This window comes from Musca autumnalis, unplaced genomic scaffold (assembly GCF_047663935.1).
Source record: "Musca autumnalis isolate F117 unplaced genomic scaffold, ASM4766393v1 scaffold_1, whole genome shotgun sequence".
NCBI classification, from domain to species: domain Eukaryota; kingdom Metazoa; phylum Arthropoda; class Insecta; order Diptera; family Muscidae; genus Musca; species Musca autumnalis.
In genome coordinates, this window is record NW_027411644.1 from 230,530,082 (window position 1) to 230,555,605 (window position 25,524).

At 37.0% G+C, this 25,524-nt stretch overlaps 2 protein-coding genes and 1 long non-coding RNA gene across 5 annotated transcripts; 2 read left to right on the forward strand and 1 right to left on the reverse strand.

The window, feature by feature from the left end:
- Positions 1 to 167: 167 nt before the first annotated feature.
- LOC141389195 (uncharacterized) lies at positions 168 to 2,396 on the forward strand. The gene is made up of 2 exons (XR_012409005.1): positions 168 to 973; positions 1,054 to 2,396. It is a non-coding gene; the product is annotated as an uncharacterized lncRNA (long non-coding RNA).
- rin (ras GTPase-activating protein-binding protein 2) lies at positions 1,414 to 19,230 on the reverse strand. 3 transcript variants are annotated; one of them, XM_073960332.1, is made up of 5 exons: positions 18,831 to 19,229; positions 18,475 to 18,723; positions 8,572 to 10,684; positions 7,662 to 7,912; positions 1,414 to 3,374 (listed from the first exon to the last, which is right to left on the reverse strand). In XM_073960332.1, the coding sequence occupies exons 3-5, from the start codon at positions 10,418 to 10,420 to the stop codon at positions 2,970 to 2,972; spliced, it is 2,505 nt and encodes an 834-aa protein (XP_073816433.1). In that variant the 5' UTR covers positions 10,421 to 10,684; positions 18,475 to 18,723; positions 18,831 to 19,229; the 3' UTR covers positions 1,414 to 2,969. The 3 variants fall into 3 exon arrangements, with proteins under 3 accessions (XP_073816433.1, XP_073816434.1, XP_073816435.1); XM_073960333.1 differs by having other exon boundaries at positions 18,475 to 18,672; positions 18,831 to 19,210; XM_073960334.1 differs by lacking the exon at positions 18,475 to 18,723 and having other exon boundaries at positions 18,831 to 19,230.
- LOC141390813 (uncharacterized) lies at positions 4,241 to 7,152 on the forward strand. The gene is made up of 3 exons (XM_073963775.1): positions 4,241 to 4,578; positions 4,876 to 6,673; positions 6,977 to 7,152. The coding sequence occupies exons 2-3, from the start codon at positions 5,185 to 5,187 to the stop codon at positions 7,150 to 7,152; spliced, it is 1,665 nt and encodes a 554-aa protein (XP_073819876.1). The 5' UTR covers positions 4,241 to 4,578; positions 4,876 to 5,184.
- Positions 19,231 to 25,524: the final 6,294 nt, after the last annotated feature.

Below are 25,524 nucleotides of genomic sequence, written 5' to 3' on the forward strand. Positions count from 1 at the left end.
CCTTTTGTATGTCCTCTTTCCATTGGATACCTGTAGTGCAATTTTCTAAATAATTTTTCCGTTACCGAGAAAAATTGATAAAAAAAAATCGAAAAATTATCTATAAAAGTTTATATATATGTATGTTAGTAGCACTTTTGCCATCGGTATGTTTTACCGACAGGTTTATGGGCCGATTCCGTACAGCGAGGCGAGTCATGTCGCGTCGTCTATCGTCTCTGTGACAAAATTTAAAAAATGCACTACGTACAGCGATAGAAAATAATCGTCGATAACAAGTTATTTTTATTTTTTTTATTTTATTTTTATTCGTTAGTAAAAATGTACGGCGACAGCTAATTTGTTGTCGCCGGAAAATGAACATTTCGGCGACAAAATTTGACGACGTCAGGCGATATTGCCATACGGAATCGAAAAATTGCATTCGGCAACGCGACACGACTCGCCTCGCTGTACGGAATCGGCCCATTAATTTCGTCGCTAACTTACCAAAAGTTAATAAAAGTTATGACACTTAAAAATGTCCACTTACTGACGATTGTAGGGAATTCTGTTGTTAACTACTTACAGAATCGCACTACTGGCGACTTCTCAAAAGTCAGTGGGGTACACAATGATTGCGAATACTTTTATTCGAAAAAGACCACTGTTGCGCATTTGCAACACGAAAAGTATGCACCAGGTTTCAATCGAATGCATCAGGTAGGTATTGAAACCGTGTGAACTTTATATGCTTTTACACATTTTAAACAATAACCGAAACAAAGCATTTTCTTCTTGCATTTTGGAAGTCCGCCAGAGAGTGTCATACTAGTTGGACTCATTCTTCCCAGTCTACAACTTGACAATCTGTCACTAATCAAAATGTGAGGTACAAAGATGGTATTTATTTCGCCATCGTATTTTGATTGGTTGATATATTTCTCTCAATAAATTCTAAATCGTTACCGTGTTCTGAATTGGATGGATGTTTGTGAGTTTAATTGAAGAAGGTGCCCCACTTCGAAGCGAAATGCTACACTAACAATTTCGTATTTTTTTTAATATTTACAGCAGGGCATGTCATCTGAGTGACCGTCTCTGCACTTATCGAACTAAAGTACACAAAAACAAGCATCAAAAACGAAGACTTATCGTGCACATGAACATGTTTAAATCGATTCCAACTTGCCAAGAAAAGATTTGGTCTTATGAAGAAAACGACATTATTGTTTGTAGCTGACATTTTTTTAACTTCTGCCATTATTTCGGTAAGATAACTTCTTTGAACATGAATATTTTCTCATGTAGCCAAAATGTAAAAAATAACCATGTACATTTTTTTATTAAATAAGAAGATTTTTTTCTTTTCATTATCCCCCCAATATGTCGTAGTTCCCCATTTTATTGTTAATAGTGAAAAGATATTGAAAATTTCTTTTAATTACATCATGTTTTTGTGTATTTGTTGTTTTGTTTTTTTTTTTCTTTCTTTAAAAGTAAAAAATAAAGATTTATAAATTAAAAATGTTATTATTAAATAAAAATAATTTCATTTCAATATCATTTAATAAAAAAGAAGACAAATTTAAACATGTTTTTTTTTCTTTCTTTAAATTAATGACACTAAATTTTGTTTCCTTTATAAAATGAGAGCTTGATTGAAACATTAGTTTATAGTATGTTGTATATAAGAGTAGAGAAAAGTATAAGTAGGAGAAGGACATTACAATTTTTTTATTTTAAATTTAAGGCGCCGCCGTGTTTTTATTTTTTTTTTTGTTTCTTCTCTTACTCTTAATAAATAGCTTTAAAAAAGCTCTTAGTCTTTGTATGTGTGTATGTAGTTGAATCGAAAGGAAAATGAGAAAGTTATTTATGGTATTTAGAAAACAAAATAAGTTCAACAATAATTTAGAATTATTTAAACAAAAAAATATAAAATATTTCTTCTTCGATATTCTTCTTTTTCATTTTAATTACAAAAAAATAAAGAAATGATTGTGTGTGTTTTTTTAGCGTTATATGAAATGTTTGCTTAAAGGTTTTTGAATGGATGGCGGAATGAAACGATAAATTATTAAACAACAGTTCGTTCTCGGTATTTTTTGTCTTTCAACAAAAAATAATTTTCTGAAATCCGAAAAAATTCACTTTACTTGCAAAGAACATCTTTTCGTGAACACCTCTTTGGCCTTTATAATCTTATTTGTTTTTGATAATTAAAACAAACTTAAAACTCGAAAATAAGAACTGGAATACACCATAATTTTGCAGATACAAATTATACACTTAGGTTTTTAATGGGGGAAAAAACTCGAAACAGTTCAGTTCATTTTTCATAGGGCAAATAACGCCATCAGGAGATTGATATTTTTGAGCCATTTTCCAAATATTTAAATTTGATTTTAAAAATCTTCTAATAATAGACATCCTAAGTGCCCATCTTTGAGTTGGCGTTTTCATGTTGGAGTTTTTCAGTTTATCTTTTCATTGTAGAGTTTCTTCTTATAAACCAACAGTTTACGGAGAGGGTCGGATACAACACAGCGTGCATACAAAAGAAGGCAGCTGGGGCAAATCAAATGAAAAATACACAAGAGAATACTTTGTATTATAAATTTTAAATAAAATTCTTAAAACACTAGTATAAAATATTTAAATAAAAAGGAACGCTAAAAGTCGCATATTCGCATATCTTATAAAGATTACGTTAAATAAAAACTGTACTGTCCGTCTGTCCGTTACTGTGATCTTTAAGAAGAATGTGCACAAAAAGGTTGCAGTGATCTCTAGTGGGGTGGGGGTGGTGGAGGAGCTGCTGCTGTTTGTGTTACAATTGTTGTTGCAGTTGGAGCATAACAATTTATTGGACGAGGTGTCGTTGTGTTTTGTGTGGCTGCTGTCGGTACTGCAACTGTGGGTGGTGGTGGTTGTAATGATGGTGGTGGTGGAGCTGGGTTTTGTGGATGATAGAAGAATATTAATGGTTAGCGTCTTACACCATAACTGTTGCCTTGTGTCTGTGAGTTATTTCCGCCACGCATTTGTGATCCGCTACCACCATTTGAAGTACGATTATCGTTACGATTGAAAGCACCACCCATACGGGGTCCGGCACCGCCGCCACCGCTGGAACCGCCACGCGACATGCTACTGTTGTTGCCAACACTGTTGCCACGCATCATGCTGCCACCACCACTGCCAGAATTGGAAAGGGAACGCGATGGTGGTCCACCACTAGACATATTACGCTGGTTATTGTTCATGTTATTCATGCCACTGCCACCTCCCATATTCTGGCGTGGTGGCATATCGTTGGTCCGAGCTCTAGGTTTTTTCTCTTCAACATTTAGTTTTTGACCATCGGGAGAGTTGTCGGGGAAGTAAAGAGGCTGTAAAGAAAAAAAAAAATGTGGAATAAGCTACTGTAACCAATTTAAAATATACATAGTAGCTCTCTCGTAAAAAGGAAGCTTTAGGAGGGTATTTCTCAAAGAGGAAGCCCAAAGTGACATCTGTTTTTTACGAATGTATAAACAGTAAAGAGAAGTCTCCCTTGTCCCGCATGGGATGTTTGTGGAACAATTATTATATATATTATAAACAGTAATATTGTGAATTTTAAGGGTAAAATAACAAATTACACTACAAGATACCCTGTATGGATGTTTTCGAAGAGCTCCTGTGATATGTCACTATCCTTACACAAAAAGGACAATACACCAAATAAAATCTGTTTCACGCATTTCAATGAACTTGTGGCGCAACATAGCAACTGGATAACATTTTCGCAGATGCATCCAAAAATAATTCCATAATGGAGGACTATTGGTAGCTAAAGTGTTAACAAACTTCAGTTCCATTTTCACTGGTGAAGCTGCGGGTATATTAGAAGTCATAAATGTGCCATGAAGATCAATAAAAAAACTCTGATCCTAACTGACAGTCTATCCGCTTTAAGGAGCATTATGAACATATCCAGCAAGTATTAGTACTAATAAAACAAGTACATATCAGTCAGCTGTGCTGACGGAGAAATATCCTCAGCCACTGACCAAGAAAAAAAAAAAACAACAAAACCAAACCAAACACAATAATTATGCCGTATATAAAATATATTGATTTTATATCACGAGTTTGCTTTAAAATCTGTAGGTACCGTAACGTGGGCTTATACCACACATGGACATATACCAAACATTTTTGGCAACCAAATTTCCTCATAAAGAATTAAAAATATTAAATTTTGTTAAAATAAGTTTGAAGGAAATTTTTGAAAAAGTTTTAGAGTTATCTTGCACAATATCCGACAGGGTTTTGATGCTTTTGGGCCATTATCTTAGGAAGTATTGACTTACTCCGGAACAAAATGTACCATTGTAAATGAGGCCGCTCCAACAATCTACTGAAAACGAGTCAAAACGATGCGATAGGAGCTCCTAAACTTCACTTTACCCGAATTTTGTGTGAGAGGTACCCGAAGTGGATGAAATAATACGATGCGAAAAGCCTGTATCAATCAAAAACTCCCTGCGAGGATTATCTTGCGGATTTGCCATTTTGGTTGGTGCCGTCAGGGTTTCTTGGAGCTTTTAGGTCAATATCTCAGGAATTATTGACTTACTCCGGCAAAAAAATTGTACCGTCGTAAAGCGAGCCACAAAAAAAACTTACTGAAAAAAACATTTCAAAGCGATCGGTGAGGAGCTCTTAAAATTCACTTTATCCGAATTTTGTGTGGGAGGTACTCGAAGGAGTGGACCGATACAATCCATATTCCAACCTGATACATGACTGGATGAAATAATACGATGCGCAAAGCCTGCACCAATCAGAAATTCCCTGCGATTTGCCATTTTGTTTGGTGCTTTCAGGGTTTCTTGGAGCTTTTAGGCCAATATCTCAGGAAGTATGGACTTCCGCAAGAAAAAAATTGTACCGTCATAAAGGGAGCCGCAAGGAAAACTTACTGAAAAAAATTGCTGAAAAATTTTGAACTTTTGTGGGGAAGGTACCAGAAGGAGTGGACCGATATGGCCCATCTTCGAACATAAACTATGTTTGGACAAAACACTACGATACCCAAAACGAATCGGTTGAACTGTTCGAGAGTGCGCAAGAGCCAGACAGACATTTTTCGTATCACAGTGTATATACCCTTCTAGCCTAAAGGCGGAGGGTATAATAAGGGACTTGCTTATAATGAATATGAATAAGATAAAACTAGCTTGGATTCCTGGACACGTAGGAGTACCTGGTAATATTTTCGCTGACAATGCTGCAAAGAACACCACACCTTGGGGGAGTTTGCCATTCTCCTACCAGGCGCGTCTTCCCGGGTGGCGGATGGGAAGGGGGTCACTGCATTGTGTAGAGTCGGAGCCGTTCTTGGGCAACCAAAGCCGGACCCGACCCCGCACATTGTGGAGACCCTGGGGGTCCTCGGACCCCCCGTGGACCAAAAATTGGATCGGGGTAGTTCCCTTAAATAATTTAACTAAAATGGGTAGAAAGAACAGGAGAAATAAAGTTACGGTGCAGGGAGTTAATAACCCAGTACCGGCGGCAAGCGTTGGTGTGACCACAAGCCATGTGTCGTCGAGATCAAGCGATTGTGATCCGGCTGTTTTAGGTGTGGATGCCTTGGCACCTACAGCTGTACCTGCTACAAGTGCATCAATTCCAACCCCCAAATTAGATTACGACCAGGCAATTCAGACGGAACATGATTTAGCCAGCGCTGGTGAAAGCCAGTCTACGGCAGACAGGACCGCAGTTGTGGGCGGGGACGACCGTCACGGGACCCTCAGAACTATTCACGACAGTTTAGAGAGGCAAAGTAGGGAACTCCTCGACCAGCTGGATAGGCTTGTACCGGATGAGCATTGTGAGGACACACTCCCGAAGGAATTGTTACACAATCTGACCCTGACTGATGATGAGCTGGACACCACGGTGATCCCGGCCAAGTCTACACAGGAAGTTTGTTGCGACTCTAACAAAGGGAGTGCGAACCCTGATACCCAACCGGATGCTTGTCCGATTCCGACTGGTCCTGTGTCGGCACCTGCCGACAATAGGCTTCACAGGCAGACTGCAACTGAAATGATGTCCGACGACGGGGAATCTAACAAGACCTCGACAACGGGCAGCGACTCGAAAGTTGCATCTGCAAGAGAAGCATCGGATGCGAAGCACTACAAACGTGCTGTATCCTATCTCCGCAAGTTCGTAGGGAGAGATGCGAACTTGCATTCGGCGAGGGAGATCCACCTCATCAGGGGTAAGCTTAAATTCATAAGGAAGTACGAGAGAACTTATCCGCGTGAATTTTATCGCGAGCTCCAGGTGGAACGGATCTTCCTCCCGGATAAAGTAGTCGAGCCGGCTAAGCCTACTGCCTCTGGCAAATGTGCTGCGCCGAAACCTTTTCAGAAGCTTAACCCGAACCGACAGGTAAAGGAAAAGGCTAATGAGTGCACCCCCAAACCTTCAGGCACCCCTAGTGATGACCGACCGGTGAAGGACTCTTCCTCAAATCCCGATTCTGCTCCGAAAGGCAAGAGTGAAGCGGCTGGAAATGCTGGTCTCAATAGGAATATGGTTAGACCAGCTAAGGAAACATCGTCTTCTGGAGAAACAAACAATGCCCCGCAGCATAAATCTGTGAAGCGCGTTCGTTCCTCCGAGGGTCCACAGCCTTCACCAAAGAAGACGATGACTTCTCAGCTGATTGAACCATCAACCTCGTATGCGGCGGCTGTTGAGCGTACAACCAAGGGGAAACAACCGAGTAAAGAGAAGGCATCCACCTCCTCTGGAAAAGTTAACCCCAAGGCGCGCGGTCAAGGACGCAAGAAGCCATACAGTAGACCAGTTACAGTGGCAGATGATGAAGACCTTCTTTTGGCAATCATCGACAGAGCTGACCCAAACGGTAGAATCAGCGACAGTCACTGGTTGCTTTTTGAAATTGGTCTTCGGTCTGCCATAGTTTCTGGACCGGAAGATCAGGAAGACCGTCAATTTGTCAGCGCCTTCTTACGAAAGGGTGTCAAAGTTATTAACTGTCTGAACAAGAAGTCACGAGACTTTCTTGTTCGGACAGTTGAGGGCTTTGGCGCTCTAACTGATATTCCATCCAGGAAGGTTCTTATCCCATCAAAATAGTTGAAATTTGGTAATTAGTGTTCGTTGAGGATAGAAAACGTTCCACCTAAAATTTGTTGGTATAGGTCCACGCCTTAATATAGTCTCCATAGAACGGTACCTCCCGATATTTGGTATTTTGAAGGTTTTAGCTTCATTATCCCACCAATATGGCTGAAATTTGATATTTAGTTATCGTTGGGTGTACAGAACTTTCCACCTGAAATTTGTTCGTATAGTTTCACGCCTTCATATAGCCCCCATAGAACGGTACCTCCCAATATTCGGTATTTTAAAGGTATTAGCTTCTGTATCCCACCAAAATGGTTGAAATTTGGTAATTCGTCTTCGTTGAGGATATAAAAAAATCGTTCCACCCTAGAACGGTACCTACCGAATTTCGGTATTTTGCTCCATTTTACTTCAATGCAGCTCGTGGTGGAGGGTGTAACAAGTTCGGCCCGGCTGAACTTAACGCTGTGGATAATTTTACGACTTGTTTGATATTTATTTTATGATTGTTTACTTACACAATTGGCCAGGCAGTTTTGTACGGCTTCTGGGTCACTGTATGTAATGAATCCATAATTTAATGGATTTCTACCACCAGGAAGAATTTTACCGCTACTCTTGGACAGGATTCTAAGATCAACCACAGAACCGAATTGGCTGAATAATGATTTCAGTTCTTCCTCGGATGCATGATGAGGAATGTTACCCAGGAACAATTGCTGATTATCGCCAAATTGTTGAACATTACTGGTACGACGTTGATCAAAATCTAAAATATAAAGAAATATGTAAAAATATGTAATAAAAATGCTCACAGTTCTACATTCTAGTATGTATGTAGATACCACACAAAAATCCCGATAATTCACAATGACAGGGGGTCGATCATATTTGGGAATTTCCAAATTAGGAATTTCTAATAAGGAAGCGTTTGTAGGGAACCCGCAAATTGTTAATCCGATGTCAAACATTATTAAAGTTTTTTTCTCTTTCGAGACGAGTTAATGATCAGAAGGTTTTTGCAAATGAAAAATAATCAGGGCAATCATGAATATTTCCCTCAGAATTTTCCGCACGGAAAATAATTATAAAAAGTGATATAAGAAGTGATAAAGCGATGAAAACATACTAGAATCGCTTAATTATGGAATATTTTCCCCGAATCGATAAAAATATTCCCTTTTTGGACATAAATATGGAAATTAAAAATTGTAAAATTGGGGAAAGGGAAGAAATTCCACACGGAATTTTTATTCATGATTGCCCTGAATGTATTGCCATCGCAAACCATTACACTACATGTTTTTTTTTAAGAGTAAGACTAACAAAGAATGAAAGTTCTCATAATAATGTTAAACACGTTTCAGAGTTACCAATTGTTATGGTGTTCTTACGAATTATCGGGATTCCCAACATATTCCCACATACCTTTATTGAATCCCTTATTAGTTGCTCGTTGGGGTAATGGTCCAGCACCGCTAACTTGCCCATTATTATTATCCTGGCGAATGGAAGAACCATTATCACTATTACGATTGCCATAAACTGACATCGAATTGGTTGAACTAGCCGACTGAGAATATGAACCGGAGCTAATCGATGAGGCATTATTACCATACATACTGCTGCCGCCACCACCAACAGATTGTTGTTGCTGCTGCTGTTGCTGTTGTTGGATTTGTTGTTGCTGTTGCATAGCAGCATTAACAAAACTACTGGGCGAGGAAGATGACGATTTAAAGAGATTGGCATATGTTTTGGGTTCATTTTGTTGTTGCTGTTGTTGTTTAGCCGCTTCGTATTTCTCTTGTTGTTGCTGTTCGTTAATGGTCTTGAAATCTTCCACAACTGGAACTGGCGTTGGAGGTTCGAGAACAGTGTTTGGTGACGATGAAACAGTTTGACCACTGGCAACCACATTAGCGGCTGTATTGGGGCGGGTTTGTTGCTCAGACACCAATGGGACTGTTGCAGAAACAGTACCGGCGGTTTGGTTGTTTGTCAGCGACTCGTCAACTTCAGTAACATTTGTACCAGATGATAGTGGTGTTTGGGTCTGTTGCTGCTGCTGTTGTTGTATAGATTGTTGTTGCTGTGGTGGTTGGGAAGGTGTGTTCGGCAATGGAGTCTGCTGTTGTTGTTGTTGCATGGGTGTTGGGACCTGTTGCTGTGGCGGTTGTGGCTGTTGTTGCTGTTGAAGGATATGTGATTGGATAATAGGTGATTGTTGGTAGTTTTGAATTGGGGCACTGCCAGTTGTTTGGGGCAATCCGGTGGCAGCTGCGCCACTAGCTACGGGTACACCTGTCACTCCAACAGGAGTCTGAGCATTAAGAACTGGAGTATTTCCCACAGGAACAACACCTGCAGCCTGTGGTATCACAGGTGATGGTGATTGATTGGCCAATTGTGGCTGTGGAGCAGCAACTGGTTGTGGCATGTTGGAAATTATTTCATCATGGGACACAACACCGTTCAATTGCTGAGCAACACCACCAGCATTAGTTTGTACAGGTTGCTGTTGTTGTTGTTGTGGGGGTACGCCGGTGGCATTAGTGAAATTTGCAGCAGCTGCCATTGGCACAGGAGCTACACCGGGAGGAGGTTGCAATACTGTTATTGGGCGACCACCCGCAGTTGGCAATGGATAGTACACAGGTGCCGTGGGTTGTTGAGGCAATACTCCGGCAGCTCCACTACTACCACCAGTTAGGGCCGACAGAGCTTGCTGATCGCTAGCAGTGTTCACAACTTGACCGGCCTGGTCATTAGCAGCATTTGTAGCTGTAACTGTCTGCACCTGAGGAGGCAATTGTTGTTGCTGATCATGTTCTTCGTCATTTTCAGAGCGAGATTCACCATCGGCTTCTTCATCCGAGTACATATCCTGATAACGGAAGATGTCGTTGTGCACATAATACTTCTTGGGCGACTGAGCAGCCAACACAAAAGTCTGAGTAAAACGACGCATCGGTTGACCATCATTAGACAATTCACCGGTAACTTGAACAACAACACCATTGCCCAATGTAGCTTGAGCATCTACTTGACTAATTTTAGCATGACAATCATGGAAGTTCAATTGTTGGATTCGATTGTGAATATTCTTCTGGCCAACGACAAGAGTTGATTCGCCATGTATGAACGAGGAATTGTTATTGTAGAAACGGTGCAAATGATTTGGTGCCTTATTCAACAATGTATAGTACTGACGGACAAATTCACGTCCAACCGATTGTGGTGATGGTTGTTGGGGTTGAGTTGCATCCATTACCATTTCGTGTTGTTGTTTCTCCTTTACCAGACTTGTTTTATAATACAGTCTTAATTGTTGGTGGTAGTGTTAATATTGTTGAAATTTGTTTTCTTACGTTTCGATAAAATGAGAATCAATGAAGAATAGCAGTGCCCAAAAATAGCGCGATTTTATATAAACATCTATTAACGAACGAAGAACGTGGTAAAGTTTGTTGTTGTTGTTGTTTATCGCTATTATGTAAAAATGAGTTGCTCAGTTTTTTGACGATTCAAAGTTTTGACACTGTAAAAATTGTAAGAGGAAACCATATTTAAAATTATTTTTTTTTTTAGCAAATAACATACATAAATAAAAATAAATTGATATATGTGCAAGGCATTAATGAAATTAATATTAATATCAAAATGCTCTCTAATCTGATATACCCAATAAAATCGTCAGGGCAATACTATTGAAAATACTGTGCAAATTTAACAAATAATGATTCCCATGTATTGACACGCGATTATAAGCTTGAGGCATTGCGTGAACGCATGGTATTGTAAGAATGTAGCGCACTCGTGCAATGTTGTTGAGGACAGAATTTATTACATTACAAATGTAATGAAAATTATAATACGTTTACATTTTACTTTCAGCAAGTTTAAATTGACAATTCCATTGTATATACGTCGAATTATCCTCACATAAATGTAAATATGATATTAAAGAGAGATTTAAAGGGAAACAGAATATAATACATATTACAGATGGCGATCCTTCTTCAGTGAATCTTTTGCAGCATGTAACATGATACTTTACAATGAGAACAAATTTCACACTCCATTTACTTTTAATAAAGGAAAAACGAATTTACTAAAAAAATGTGCTTTAATATGAACACATCTCTATTGTAATTTAATCCTTCTTCTTCCAACAAACGCACACACAAACGCCCAGAAACAGCATCTGTTCTCATATAAGCCGAAAATAAAACGAACGATAAAATGCATTCAAGGAGATATTCTGAAAAAATGCTTAACCTAATGACAAGTAAATACTTTAATCGACTACGTCGATCGATCACGTTATACCACACACACTACCATACATATTTTTTGGTAGATAAAGAAAAATGAAAAAGGTGGTCTATATGAAAATGATGTTATTGATAAATTGTCACAGGAATAAGTAAAAAAGTGTCGGTTGCTTTTGCTGATAAAAATGTACCGACTTCGGCCTATGGATAAATTGCTATTTCCCTAAAAATGATTAAATAACATCAACAAATCCTATCTCGAAAAGTACACACACATGTACATGTACATCTCGAAAAGTATGCCTTACACCAAAAATAATTTGTTTGTCGTCAATGCGACTCCATTACCAAGCCAAGAAGGACTGGACTTAAAAACTTCACAAGAACAAATCGAACATGGTGTTGTTGTAGCAGCATAGAAACCTACGTACAAGCATAGGTTTGATGCTGGGTTGGCAGCCGCTGGCCGAAACACTATGGTTTCGGGGCAATCCGGTAAGAAAGAACCCCCTGCCTTGGGAATGATTTTGTTATTTGTGTAGCAATTCGAACATCGACAAAGCCCATTAAATATAAAATATTTTTTTTTGTATAATAAAGTAAAAAAGAATCAGTCGGCTTTGCTAAATATTCGCAGCCTATGACTGGACAAAAACAAACTATTGCCAGAGGTGTAGGATTGAGTGACCCTAAATGCTGCGACATTTCCCATATCTCAGTAATTTTTGACTTAAGATTTGAATGTTATAGTCATGATCATAACGACTATGCGGTATTAAAATTTCAACACTATCCTAGAAAAAGCTCTAAATAAGATTAAAGCGCTTGAACTGTGTCCAATTTTTGGTAGTCACTCTTTCAATAGTTATCGAATTTCTTAAAGATTTTGTGTCATTATATCAGGAAGTGTGGATTTATCCACGAAACCAATTATATAGTTATAATCGCAAACAAAGAACTACGTCTGATGAAAATTTCAAAACATCATCGAACAACGCTTAAACTGCGCATAAATGAAAATTTTGAACTTTTGTAAGGGGGAACCGGAAGGAGTTGTTCGATAGTTCCCTTATTCGAATTTCATTGATATAAACAACTAAAAAATATCCAAACTATCTTCGAAAAGCATTATTAACTTTTATGTGATTGGTACCCAACATTTTGTCCGATAAGGTCTATATCGTCGAATTACAAATGAAATAATTCGAATTACAAATGAAAAATTCGAATTTCAATTGAAATTTTCAAATTAAAAATTAAACAATTCGAAATTTAATTGGAGTTCTCAAATTACAAGTAAAATGTTTCGAATTTAAACTGAAATTATTCGAATTACATGTGACAAGTAAAAAAGTGTCAGTCGGCTTTGCCGACAGAGGTATACCCTTAGCCAATGTGAATTGAAACTTTCATCTAGAAACAGATAGCATGTATTTAGCGTCTCTTCAGAATTTTGTGGCCCTTTTTCAACATTTGAACTTGCCGACAAAAATGTGGATTAGGAATTAACACAAATGTTGAACTTTTGTTGGGGAGGTACCCTTAGGAAGGACCGATATGGGCCATTTTAGAAGTTAGACTAAATTTTGACAAAATATTAGGAGATCCAAAGTTTGGGTCAAATTATGACGAAGTCCAAATGTTGCACCAAATCGGTAAAACAGTTCGAAAGCCACATATGGTGACATAGGGCTTTTTACACCTTTCGGAATGTTTTCCCAAGAAATATGGACCTGCTCCTGAAAAACTTTTACCGGTGTAATGGAGGTAGCGAATGCAAATCACTTCAACAACAAACAAAGTGATTCGAGAGCAGGTCTTAAAGTGAACTTATCCGAAATTTTGTGTGGGAGGTACCGTAAGGAGTGCACAAATATTGTCCATATTCGAACCTGATCTATATCTGGTAGATATATTAAGACGTGCAGAGTATGGATTACATCAGTCACTCCCTTCAAGGGTTATCGTGCGCATATTTTATCCGAAGATTTTTGAATTTTTGTGAGGGAGGTAGCTGAAGGAGTGGACCGACATGGTTTATCTTCAAACTTAAACTATGATTGGACAAAGAATTACGAAGGCCAAATTTTGGACCGAATTGGCAGATCCGTTAGAGATTTATCTTGCGCTCCAACCACTACACACGGTGTCATAGGGGTTTTTTGCACCTTTCAGGCTATTATCTCAGGAAGTATGGACTTGCCCCTTATGAAACTTGTACCGTCGTATGGGAGGCAGCGAATACAAGTTGCTACAACAAAAAACAAAGCGATTCGGGAGCAGGTCCTAAACTGAACTTTTCCAAAATTTTGTGTGAGAGGTACACGAAGGAGTGGACCGATTGAGTCCATATTTAAACTTCATCTGAGTCTGGTAGAACATTCACGATGTACAAAGTGTGGGCCAAATCGGTTACTCCCTTCAAGAGTTATCGTGCGCACAAATTTTCCGAACATTTTCGAACTTTTGTGGGGGAGGTACCGGAAGGAGTGGACCGATATTACCCATCTTCGAACTTAAACTATTGGGCAAAATATTACGAAAGCCAAATTTTGAACCCAATCGGTTGCTCCGTTCGAGAGTTATCGTGCGCACCACACAGCCAGACGCACGGACATTGCTAAATCAACTCCAAATTGACTAAAACACATTTCGTCCAAACATACTTGCTGTCTAAAACCATTATTTCGACCTCGTTAGCATAAACGCTGAGAGTATAAAAATGGTGTATATCTTATAAGTGCCTAGTTTCGTTCGGCATATTCGAAAACTAAATTCGTAAGTAAGTTTTCGTGCTTTTGGCACATTATTTCGGGAAGTATGGACTTGCCCTAGAAAAAAAAGTGTACCTTTTTTATAGTGGCCACAAGACAAATCGGTTCAAATTTAGAAAATATCCTAGAAATTTCGTTAAACTGCACTTTTGGGAAAAAAATAATTTTGTGTGGTAGGTAGGCATGTCTGAAAGAAATATTGCAATGTGCCAAATTAGGACCAAAACCGGTTACTACCTTCGAGAGATATCGTGCGCACCAATTTACCAAAAAGTTTGAATTTTTTATAGGGAAGGAGGAGCTTAAAGGCGAGTACCGATATAGTGAATCTACAAATTTGGCCAACATATTACGAGGTGCAAGGTTTAGTCTAACTTTCGGTTGATCCGTTCGATAGTTAACGTGCGAACCAGCCAGCAAGGACAGGGCTTTCTGTTGCGAAAGTTCCTATGACAAAATTTTTTGTGGAGGAGTTTAAATGCCGATATCCACCTATTGCGGTCTGAAAACGTAGGTAAAAACACCAAAATACCCGAAATCGGATATGGGCTATTACAAAACGTTATATTGGATTGGGGCTATTACAAAAGGTGGACCTATGCCAAATTTTTGGTGAAGTTTCTTAATAGCTAACTAAGTACCCCGAACGCCAGATTATATATATTTCGACCAGAACATGAAATAAGTGAGCTATACTAACATTTTTGGTGAATTTTCTTTACCGCTGGGAACCCTAAATGCCAAATTATAGCTAATTAGGCCGGGGAATGTAGCTAAAACCTTAAAAATACCTGAAATTGCGCGTAACCGTTATTTGGGGGCTATACCAAAACGTTGACCAATATAGCACATTTTCGAACTTGATCTATGTTCAGATCACAGACACATGTGTACCTTAACTTATTCGGAAGTTAGCGCGATTATAACAGACGGATGTACGGACATTGCTAAATCGACTTATAATTTTACGCTGAGCAAGAATATATACTTTATTGTAACCCTATAAATTATGATTATTTTGATGAGTTACATATTATTGTGGAGGGTATAAAAATATATAAAATATCTGGTGATAGAAAAGTCATCGGTTATTCGTATAAAAATTATGTCATGACAAATCATATGATTAAACTCATGATTTGTCATCGAACATTTGCTTGTTATATGTGTCAAAAGTTCATCAAAACAAACGCTGTAATAACAATTTTTATTACAACTTTTTAATTCTGAAACAGAATCGGTAAGTAATGCCGCAGTTTTATATTGGTCACTAAATTGCCGATAAATATTCGGTGAATAAGGAAAGTAAAGGACACTGAACATTTTTCACTTTCCAATAGCTTAAAAGAACGCTCAATCCGAAGAGGCCCACATGAGACTGAATGCCAATCTCTCTCCTATTTAACAAGAGAACGTGTTTTTAGGGAAACGCTTTAGATAGTGTCTCCCACCATACAGATTGATGATGATTTATAAAAATTATACCAAAGGAAAAATCATGGGCCGATTATACAGGCGAGTTGTGTGCGAGTACGATGGATTTTGGCATAGCTAAAATGTACCCCCACAGGGCCATTAACTGACGTTATGAGTACGAGGGCACTAAAAAACCTTCTGGCCTAGGCAACTCGCAGTGTCATTTGACATTTTTTTGGAAAGTTTGACAGTTTTTATCCTAAGCGTACTCAGGTCAGTTTGACATATGACCATGTATTGGGTTCTTTACAGTGACTTTAAAAAATTACTTTGCGAAAAAATAGAATTTACTTGTGCATATTTTCGTCCGAAAATTGTTCACAACTTTCGACGTGGATAATCACGGCAAGAGTGCATCGATCAAACTAAATCTTTGTATGTCGATAAAGGACTATCCTATAGGACTACGAAAAACTGGTTCAATGAATTCAGTCGTGGCGGACACTCGCTAAAAGACGAAGGTCGTCCGTTGTGCCAGAAAAAAATTAATCCGTGCCTGAACGGATAATCCAAGATCGCACGGTAAATACCGTCAGATAGAGACTACCTTGGGTATTTATTCCACCAACTAACATTCGATATTGCAAGAACACCTGGCCACAAAAATTGATTTTTCTCGCTAGACTCAGGAAAATTAGTCAATTGCTCAAAAAAAAAAAAAAAAAAAAGGATATCGTGGATTAGTGCAAAGAAGTTGCGCATAAAAACAATCGCGGTGCTTCAAACTGCATTTATAAGATCAATACAGATGACGAAGCTTGTATATATGCTTAGAAGGCCGAAACAAAACAGGAATCGACCGTTCGGTTCTCCGAAAGCGAGCCAAATCCAACCAGAGTTGTTCATGGAAATAGACCTTCGAAGCAAATGTTCGCCAGCCTCTTCGTCAATACTGTGCCGACTCTACGGCTTGATAAATAAAGGACGGTTAATTCTGAGCATTACGCTACAATTTGTTTGCCTGCAGTCCCCTGAAAAATTCGAAAAACGAACAAGAGAAGTCAAATTGTTCTGCATCATGACAATGCGAGCTCTCACACATCGATTCAAACCAGCGCCTGTTTGACCGGACAAAACGTGGAATTGATGGGTTATACGCCGTACAGCCCCGACTGGGGATCCAATGACTTCATTTGATTCCAGCAAATCAAGAAAAAAAGGCGTGGTTAACGATTTTCGTCGCCAGAAGATGTTGTAAAAGCGTTCAAAAACCATGATTTGGATGTGTCTCAATCAAGCCACTCTAAACAACCCAACACATGGTCATATGTCAAACTGACCTAAGTACGCTAAGGCTAAAAACTGTCAAACTTAAAAAAAAATGTCACTGCGAGTTGCCTAGGCCAGAAGGTTTTTAGTACCCCTCGTAGGGATTTCCTCCCCTATATCGATTGCAGGGACTTTTGGGCCGTTTCTTATTTTAACAAGGCAATGGCTTTAGAATCTCGATACAAAAGGGGCTTATACAGATTATCATCCATACAGCCATGTCGCGATGATGTGGAGTTTCAATGGCAAAGAATCAATTACAATAATTTTATAGATCATTGATTCTACAGCCACATTGTGCACTACATGCATTCCGGAGATGAGAACACCACTGAATGTCCAGGTAGAAGGTTGAACCACTATCTACATTAAGATATTTGGGGTCACATACGAAAGCATGTTTAAGTCATCCGCGAATGTCACACCTATCTGCGATAAACTAAGAAGTAGGGACCAAGGGTCAATTCGGCATAACTTGAGGAAGTTGCCGATGTAATCATTAATGCCTCTGCTGAAAACATGTATAACACGCTTAAGGAAAAAATATTAGCAGTTTCTCGGATTTAGAGAAGCATCCCGATATGCTTTTGAAGAATTAGCTCAGAGACAAGAGCCTTAAGAATTATTATCCGAAATGCGGTCTTTACCAAATGGTATTACAGTAATTCAATTCATTTTCATAAATGGGAACCTAGCCCATAGGGCCAAGAATGGTTCCAAAAGCTACAAAACATACACTACTCCAAAAGCTTAAAACTAACACATTTGGCGAGAAAGTCGGAAATTCATGTGTTGTCCCAATCAATTATAGGACATCGGAAAACTGAATGGTGTACCGTCTGTCTTTGTTTAGGGACAAGTGTAACCCAGAAATAAGTCGCCAGTTTTTTTTTTTTTGTCGATACACTATGTCCGATTATCAGGTATTTAGTAGATAAAGGAGCAGGATTTTTTATTTTTAATTTTTATCCGATTCATGGCCTGACAAATGTATAAAATAAATCTAAATTCGACAGTTCGTTCTCCAAGTCCGCAACTTAGGTCATCAAAGGCGACGGCGCACCGCACCGGCTTATATTACCTGGCCACAATCTCTACACAATAAATGCAACAACAATTTAAAGAGAATATGAAGAAACAGAAAAAAAATATATATGAAAAAAAAAGTTGCAGAAATGGCTCCCACCAATTTTAATGAGGTTTTTGGAATCTCTTTTCTTCAAATTAACAAATTAAAGGAGGAGAATCTCTAACAGTACACGAAAAATCTTAACAACGAAAGATGAGAAAGAGAAATTCGAAAAAAAAAAATGTTAGACTCTGCTACAACAAATATTTGAAGCATAGTATTTTTAAGGTTAGGTTTAGCCGGAAAAAAATTGTCTTAAAACAAATTTTGTGCAAAACTGTATGAAATGACACAATTACAACAAAGGAAACAAGTGCCGCATGGTTTGCACAAACGAATAGTCCCGTAAATATGATTGGAAACTAACACACACAACTCTCACATCACATACAAATTATTTTCTTACCAAGATCCAGTTAAATAAAGCACTTTTGTTGTATTATTATTGCTTGTTGTGAAGATTCTTCGTATTGTTGGTTGGAGAAATACTAAGGCTGCAATATTTGTGGATGGTTGTTTGGTAAAGGATGTGACCAAAGATTTTTCCAGTTGTTATATTGTTTTAATATTTTTCGCCCTTTCGACACACACACTCTGCAGCTAGCTAACCCAAAATGATGATAAATGCCCCGTTGTTTATTTGATTTAGTTGTTTCTTTTATAAGATAATTTAAAAGCTACGTTTTAGTTTCGTTAATTATTTCAAACGAATTTTGTAATCTTATTAATAAAAAATAGAAATTATTTTATTTTTGGCGTTACTTTTTCTTTTCTTTTAGTTTAGTTCCCCTTCACTTCTTTGCGTCGTCCATCCAACAGTGTAGTGTGGTTTCAATCGTCTGCTGCTTTGCTTGCTTGCTTTAGCTTCTTCTTTTGTGTATTTTTGCAATTCTACGTTTTTTTCTCTTTGTAGCAGCAAAAGAAAAAGAATTTTATTCGCGCTTTGTATTTATGTACTCCTCAGTCGGTCGCTCCTCCTTGCAATTGTGTTTTTACACAATTTATTATGTTTTTTTTCTTTTGGAAATCACAGTACTTTTTTGTTTTTAATTTTCTATTTTATTATTTTTTATGTGGTGCTTTTTTGTTTTGTATTGCGAAAAAATAATTTTGCGTTTAGCTTGTATGAGAGAGAACGCTATTATCTAGGCGGAAATGAATACCCATAAAGTTAACGAATACTTAATTCTTAAGCCATGTTCACATGAAACGATATTTACCAAACTCGTCACTAATGCCATGTTCATACCAGAATTTGAATCACGTTGTTCGCTCTCATAATTACGTACATGAATTAACCCGTTCATACGACATGGTACACAGTTCGTAGCTACATGATTCATATTTGCATACTTTTTATTTGCAGATTTTAAAGAAAGTTTCAGTTAAAAGACGAGTAAAATTAATTAATACGAACTGGAAAATTATTTGTCCTTCTTTCAGATATCTGGTCTGTTCCAGAACTGCAAGAAGCTACTAATTTTTACTATTTTCTTCGATTACATAAAGGAAAAAATTTTATCGTAGTAAAAAATAGTAGCTTCTTGCAGGTTCTGGAACAGAGCAATCCATTTAATATTAACCCTGCGTTTACAAATGACAGGACAGTTGACTTCATGTATTGGTTGTCAAAATCCCACAACTTGCCTGTGTGACGTAGCCGTCCCGACAACTGCAAAGACAGTTGTAAAATTATGATTGAAAATCATCGATTTCCTTTTGTTTTCCATTCACATATTTTGTTTTTGTTAATGTTCTTTTGTTTTCAATACATTTCAATTATTGTCTCACACATTTTTATAGCCCGTTTCCACGGTACGTCGTTCGTTCTCTATTCGTTGTTCGACCCATAACTACGAATAAATTACTTATTTCCCCACACAAAATTCTATGAACGAACGACGATTTTTCTACGTTGTTCGATTAGAAATACTCTCTGAACGACGAATAAGTATGTCCCATCCCTAACAAATGAGAGAATTTATCGAAAAAATAATTATGACATGTCTAAATTCAAAATTGAAAAATTTGTTGAAAACACAAAAATTTTTAGAAAAAAGGAAAAAAGATGAATGAAAATTAATGAACTAAACATTTTATATAGGTGCAGAAGGAAGAAGGTTGTGTTTCCTTCTCAATTCTACACACATTTCTTGTCCATTAGTTCAAAATCGCGTAAAAAATCAGAAACAAAAAGGAAACAAATAACTGGAAGTCTGTATACATAAACATTGTTTTGACATGTCTTTCTCTCTTCAATTTTGAAAATAGAAACATATAAAAATATGTTGAAAATACAAAATTATTCAGAATTTATGGAAAAAATGAATGAAATGTGTGTAGTTAAATATAGAAGATACATTTGAAGGAAAGTCCATTGTTTTTCCTATTCATTTAATGTATATTTTATGTGTTTTCGGTTAAAATTTTCGTGAAAACAAGGAAACAAAAATGAAGGAAATTTTATTTATGTTTCTGTTAATTACGAATGGTGTCGTGGAAACGGGTTAATTCGTGTACTTCGTTCGACAGGCGAACAACGTAATTGAAACGCTCGTGTGAACATGACATAACAAAATAGCTCTGTTCCTTTACGTGCAAGAATCTTCAAGTTTTACCACTTTTTACTCGAAAAGCGTTCCTTTACTTTGGATACCGTACAATTCATATGGGAGCAGTTTACAACTTTTACTACTTCTGCCGGTTTTACTATTTTCAAAAGTAAAGGAACAGACCAAATATGTCAATAACTTGTTAGCCCTACTGTCTGTGAAAAACTGACAGCTGGGAGACAGCTGACAAATATATGTATGTGTTGGTAAATCAGAGTTGTATTTGAAGACAAACTGTCTGGTGTAAACGGCTAGTAAATAATATTATGTATTTTCATTCATGTTTTCTATTCCCAGCAAAAAAAATGGAAGTTGTGCAATTGGAGTTATGATTTCACAACATCTTTCGGTGTAGTTCAACAGATACATTTTATAAGCAGTTGCTGTAGAGATAGATCCCTACAGAAAAAAGTTGGTTAATCCCTACACATTTCTTCAAAAGATAAACAAGAGTGTATAGTCTATATTTACATTAGGCAATTTTCCTTGCGGCAATTGTCAGTTTGTCGGTGAGAGAGGGTGCTGAGATGCAAAGGGTTAACTTATGCTTCACCTCTCTTTTCGTCAAACTTACAATTGCCGCATGGAAAATTGCCTAAAGTAAATATGGGCATACATTTCGAAGAAATTGTTAGGCCCATACCTATATACGGACGTATACCCAGGGCGTGTGTGGTGAAAAAAGTAGAACACATGTATTCTTATGAGAACGAGCGAAATGCGTCGAGCGTATACTTTTTGTAAGTTGAAAAAGTTTATCTTTGACAGAACGTTATTGTTTGTATGTGTATATGTTTTGTATTTTAAAAACAAAAGCATATCAAAACATGAAATACAATTCATTGCAAAGGAAAATTATTGGTTTTACCATGGTTTAATAAGTAAGGTTAGCCAAAGCTTTATGTCAATTTAATTTTTTTCATTCGAGTATGCCTGAAACTTCAAAGCAATATAACCAAACTGTGTATGTGTGTGTGGTGTTTGAATAATATGCCAAACAATTTTTAAAACAATCGAATTCAATGATTTTTAAAATTGTTTTTAGACCATTTGTATGGAAGAAATTGGTGAGATTTGCATTGAAACAATCAGTTTATCATATTCACAACTCAATTATGTGGAGAAAACTCAACTCTTCTTTCATTTTTCGCGTTTTTTATAAAATGCTCAAAAAATGGATTGTAAACAAACCCACTTGTTGCTTTTATTTTGAAGTTTTAGGAATTCAAGAAAAACAAGGGTTCTATAGATTTTTTTCATTTAAATCTACCTCTTTACTTATACCATGGGTTTTACGAATGAAAACATTTAAGTAAGTTTCGGTCGCGGATTTTGTGTTTTAAATGTGATTTGGGATTCAACGTATTTGGGTAATACGGACGCTCAGAGAGCGTTGTTTTGGGTACGTCCCGCCGTTATTTAGGTTTAGCAGTCATAAAATAAAGAAATAACAACATAAAGCCCTGTTGCAGAACTAAAAAGTTTTTAAGGCCTGCGTACATAAGCTGCTCTGCCTGATAAAATAAAAGAATAAAGAAGGCCGAGGAAATTTCGAACTGGGTTGCCCTTTTCTTTTTTATTCTTTTATCAGAAGTAAGCAAGGTAAGCAGGCAAGGCAGCTTATGTACGCAGGCCTTTACAATTTTTACCTCTTATACACAGTTTGCGTTCCCGTACACAAAATTTATATGAAAATCGTTTACGACTTTTACAACTTTTACCATTTAAAAAGTACGGGAACAGGCCATAAGTTGCGAACATTTTTGCGGTAATTCACGAGACGGAAATTTTTAATGGAGTGGAGTTGGAGTCCATGTCGAAACCTGAACTAGTGATGGGAAGGCAACATAAAACAACTTTAGGATGATGAAAGAAAATCAGATGCGCTTGGAATAAATCGAGAACGGAGGAAGTATGCTCAAATGTGATTGAATTTAATGGATTTTTTAATTTGTGTTTATATAATAATAAATGCATTTTATTTATTTTGGGGTATTTCGCATGGCTTGCATTTTAATTGCATCTTTAGAGTGATTAAAAATGCAATCCGAAGAATGCATATAAATTCAATCCAAAGCACTGCATCCTAAGTCGTGATTTGGATCGAAACTGGAGTGCATCCTAGCTGTGTGCTGTGGAAGCAAAATGGAGTGCATCCAAGCTGCGCGCTCGCTTGCAAAATTCTTAAGTGAATTCATACCCCAGCAAAAAGTTTGCATCCGCGGATGCAGTTAAATCACTAGAACAATTGCCGCTGGAGTACATCTTTTCCTATGAATTCACCTAGTCCCGGTCCACACTAGCGTGAATTTCATTAAAAAATTTAAAGATGCTATAAAATGCAAGCCATTACATATATCCCAAAATAAATAAAATACATTGCTTATTCATGTAAACAAGAATGTTACATGGTACAATAATACAGGTAGCATTATCATGCCAGCTGATGGTAACATAATAGGTGTGTCTTTTTACGTGATAATTTGTAATAATTATTACGAAATGTTACTAAATGCTGTCTTTTTACACAAAAGTTCAGTAAAAGAGAGCGAAGTGAGAGAACAATTTTGACAGTTGTTTGCTGAGAAATTGCTAAAAGTTGCTGAAAGAATTTTTCCCAGCAACATTTAGCAAGTTCGATCAGCTGTTTTTTAATCATCTGCTAATGGTCAGCTGCACAATGTTTATCTTATTTTTGTGGAAAAATACTAAAAATATTACAATTCAGCTATATTTATTGATTGTTTTATTAATATATTAATTATTTGTTATTTATTTTGCTTAAAATTGAAGAACTTTTTCATTGCTTTGGAGTTAGTTTTTCTTTCATGCATTGGGGCCAATGTTTTTGTTTTGGTTATCAACTGTTATCTTGCTAAAGTTTACTAAATGCTGTCTTTTTACTTTTTTCTCTATTTTCGTATCAAAGAGTAAAATCTCTCTTATGGCCCCGGCACATACGGTCCGTTGTGAGTCGCGTCACGCGTTAAAAACAACAACCACATGAAAAGTGTGTAAGTGATGCCAAGTTTGTTCTTGAAGTTTTCATGTGGTTGTTGTAACGCAACGCTCAACGCGCCATATGTGCCGGGGCCATTACTCTCTGAAAAGAACTTACTGAATAATTATTACTGAAAAAGTAAAAAGACAAAACTAATGTGTCAATTGCATTAAATTGATGTCAAATTTTGACATCTTATGTTGCCAACAATTGCCGATGCGACTACCTGTGTATTTGTACCATGGAATATTAACTTTATTACACTAATATGTTGTTTATATTAAAGCTTTTTGCAGGGTTAGGCCATGTTTATATTATAGCCTTTTGCAGGGTTAACCTTCTTTATGAGGATTTATTTGAAATATAAGCAATGGAATTGACATTTGAAACCCAGTGAGTTTGTTAAATCCGGTTATATATAAACGTACTATTAACCGTCTTTGAGAGGATTTGTTTGAAATATAAGCAAAGGAATTGACATTTAAAACCCAGTCGGTTTGTTAAATCCGGTTATATATAAACGGGGTATAATACAAATTATAAAATTAAAGTTGATCATAACTGAGTTTACTTCCACTGCTCTGCTTTTTGTGACACCGCAACTGATATTGCTTCATCATCCAAATGGTTTTTCATTTTTCCTCCAACTCTAGTTAAGATTTCCAAAAAAACTCTAACTCCACTTCAAAAATAATTTGCGTCTCGTGAATTACAGCAATGTTCGTATCTTTAGTTTGTATTTCTTTATTTTTTTAAACAAATTCTCTGCATTGCACTACTTCCAAAAATTTTTGCTGGGACCCAGCAAACAATTTTGGAAGTTGTGCAATTGGAGTTATGATTTCAATTCTTTCGATGTAGTCCAACAGAGTTATGAAAAATGCACTCCGTTCGATACATTTTATAAGCAGTTGCTGTAAAGATCCCTACAGAAAAAAAAACAGTTGGTTGATCCCTACACATTCCTTCAAAAGATAATCAAGAGTGTATACATTTCGAAGAATTAGTTATAAAAAAAGAAATAACTTAAGTTGAGAACATTTTTGCGGTAATCCACGAGACGGAAATTTTTAATGGAGTGGAGTTGGAGTCCATTTCGAAAGCTGAACTAGTGATGGGAAGGCAATATAAACAACATTAGGATGATGAAAGAAAATCAGATGCGCCTGGATTAAATCGAGAACGGAGGAAGTAAGCTCAAATGTGATTGAATTTAAGGGACATTTGTTTAATTTGTGTTTATTTAATAAATTTCTTTGTGTTTTTTTTTACACAATAAATAAATGCATTTTATTTATATTGGGATATTCGTAATGGCTTGCATTTTAATTGCATCTTTAGAGTGATTAAGAATACAATCCGAAGAGTGCCTTTAAATTCAATCCAAAACACTACATCTAAAGCTGTGATTTGTATCGAAAATGGAGTACATCCTAGCTGTGTGCTGTGGAAGCAAAAATCCTAGTTGCGCGCTCTCTTGTAAAATTAATAAGTGAATTCATAGGAAAAGATGTACTCCAACGGCAAATGTACTGTACACTTGTAGTGATACAACTGCATCCGCGGATGCAAACTTTTTGCTGGGATTTTTTCTCACACTTTTGTTGTTTTCAGAACATTTTTTATTTTTCTATTTTCAAAATTAACGAGAGAGGCCTGCCAAAATAACTTTTTGGTATACAGACTTTCTGGCAGGCATTTGATTTTTGTTTCTACATTTGTACGTCCCAATTTAAGGGCTGTTTACACCGTCTATCAATGTCATATGAGCTGCCATTTCTTTCACCCATTCGACATTCTCTATGTTTGTCAAAATTGACGTCATCCATACAACTTTCAATTT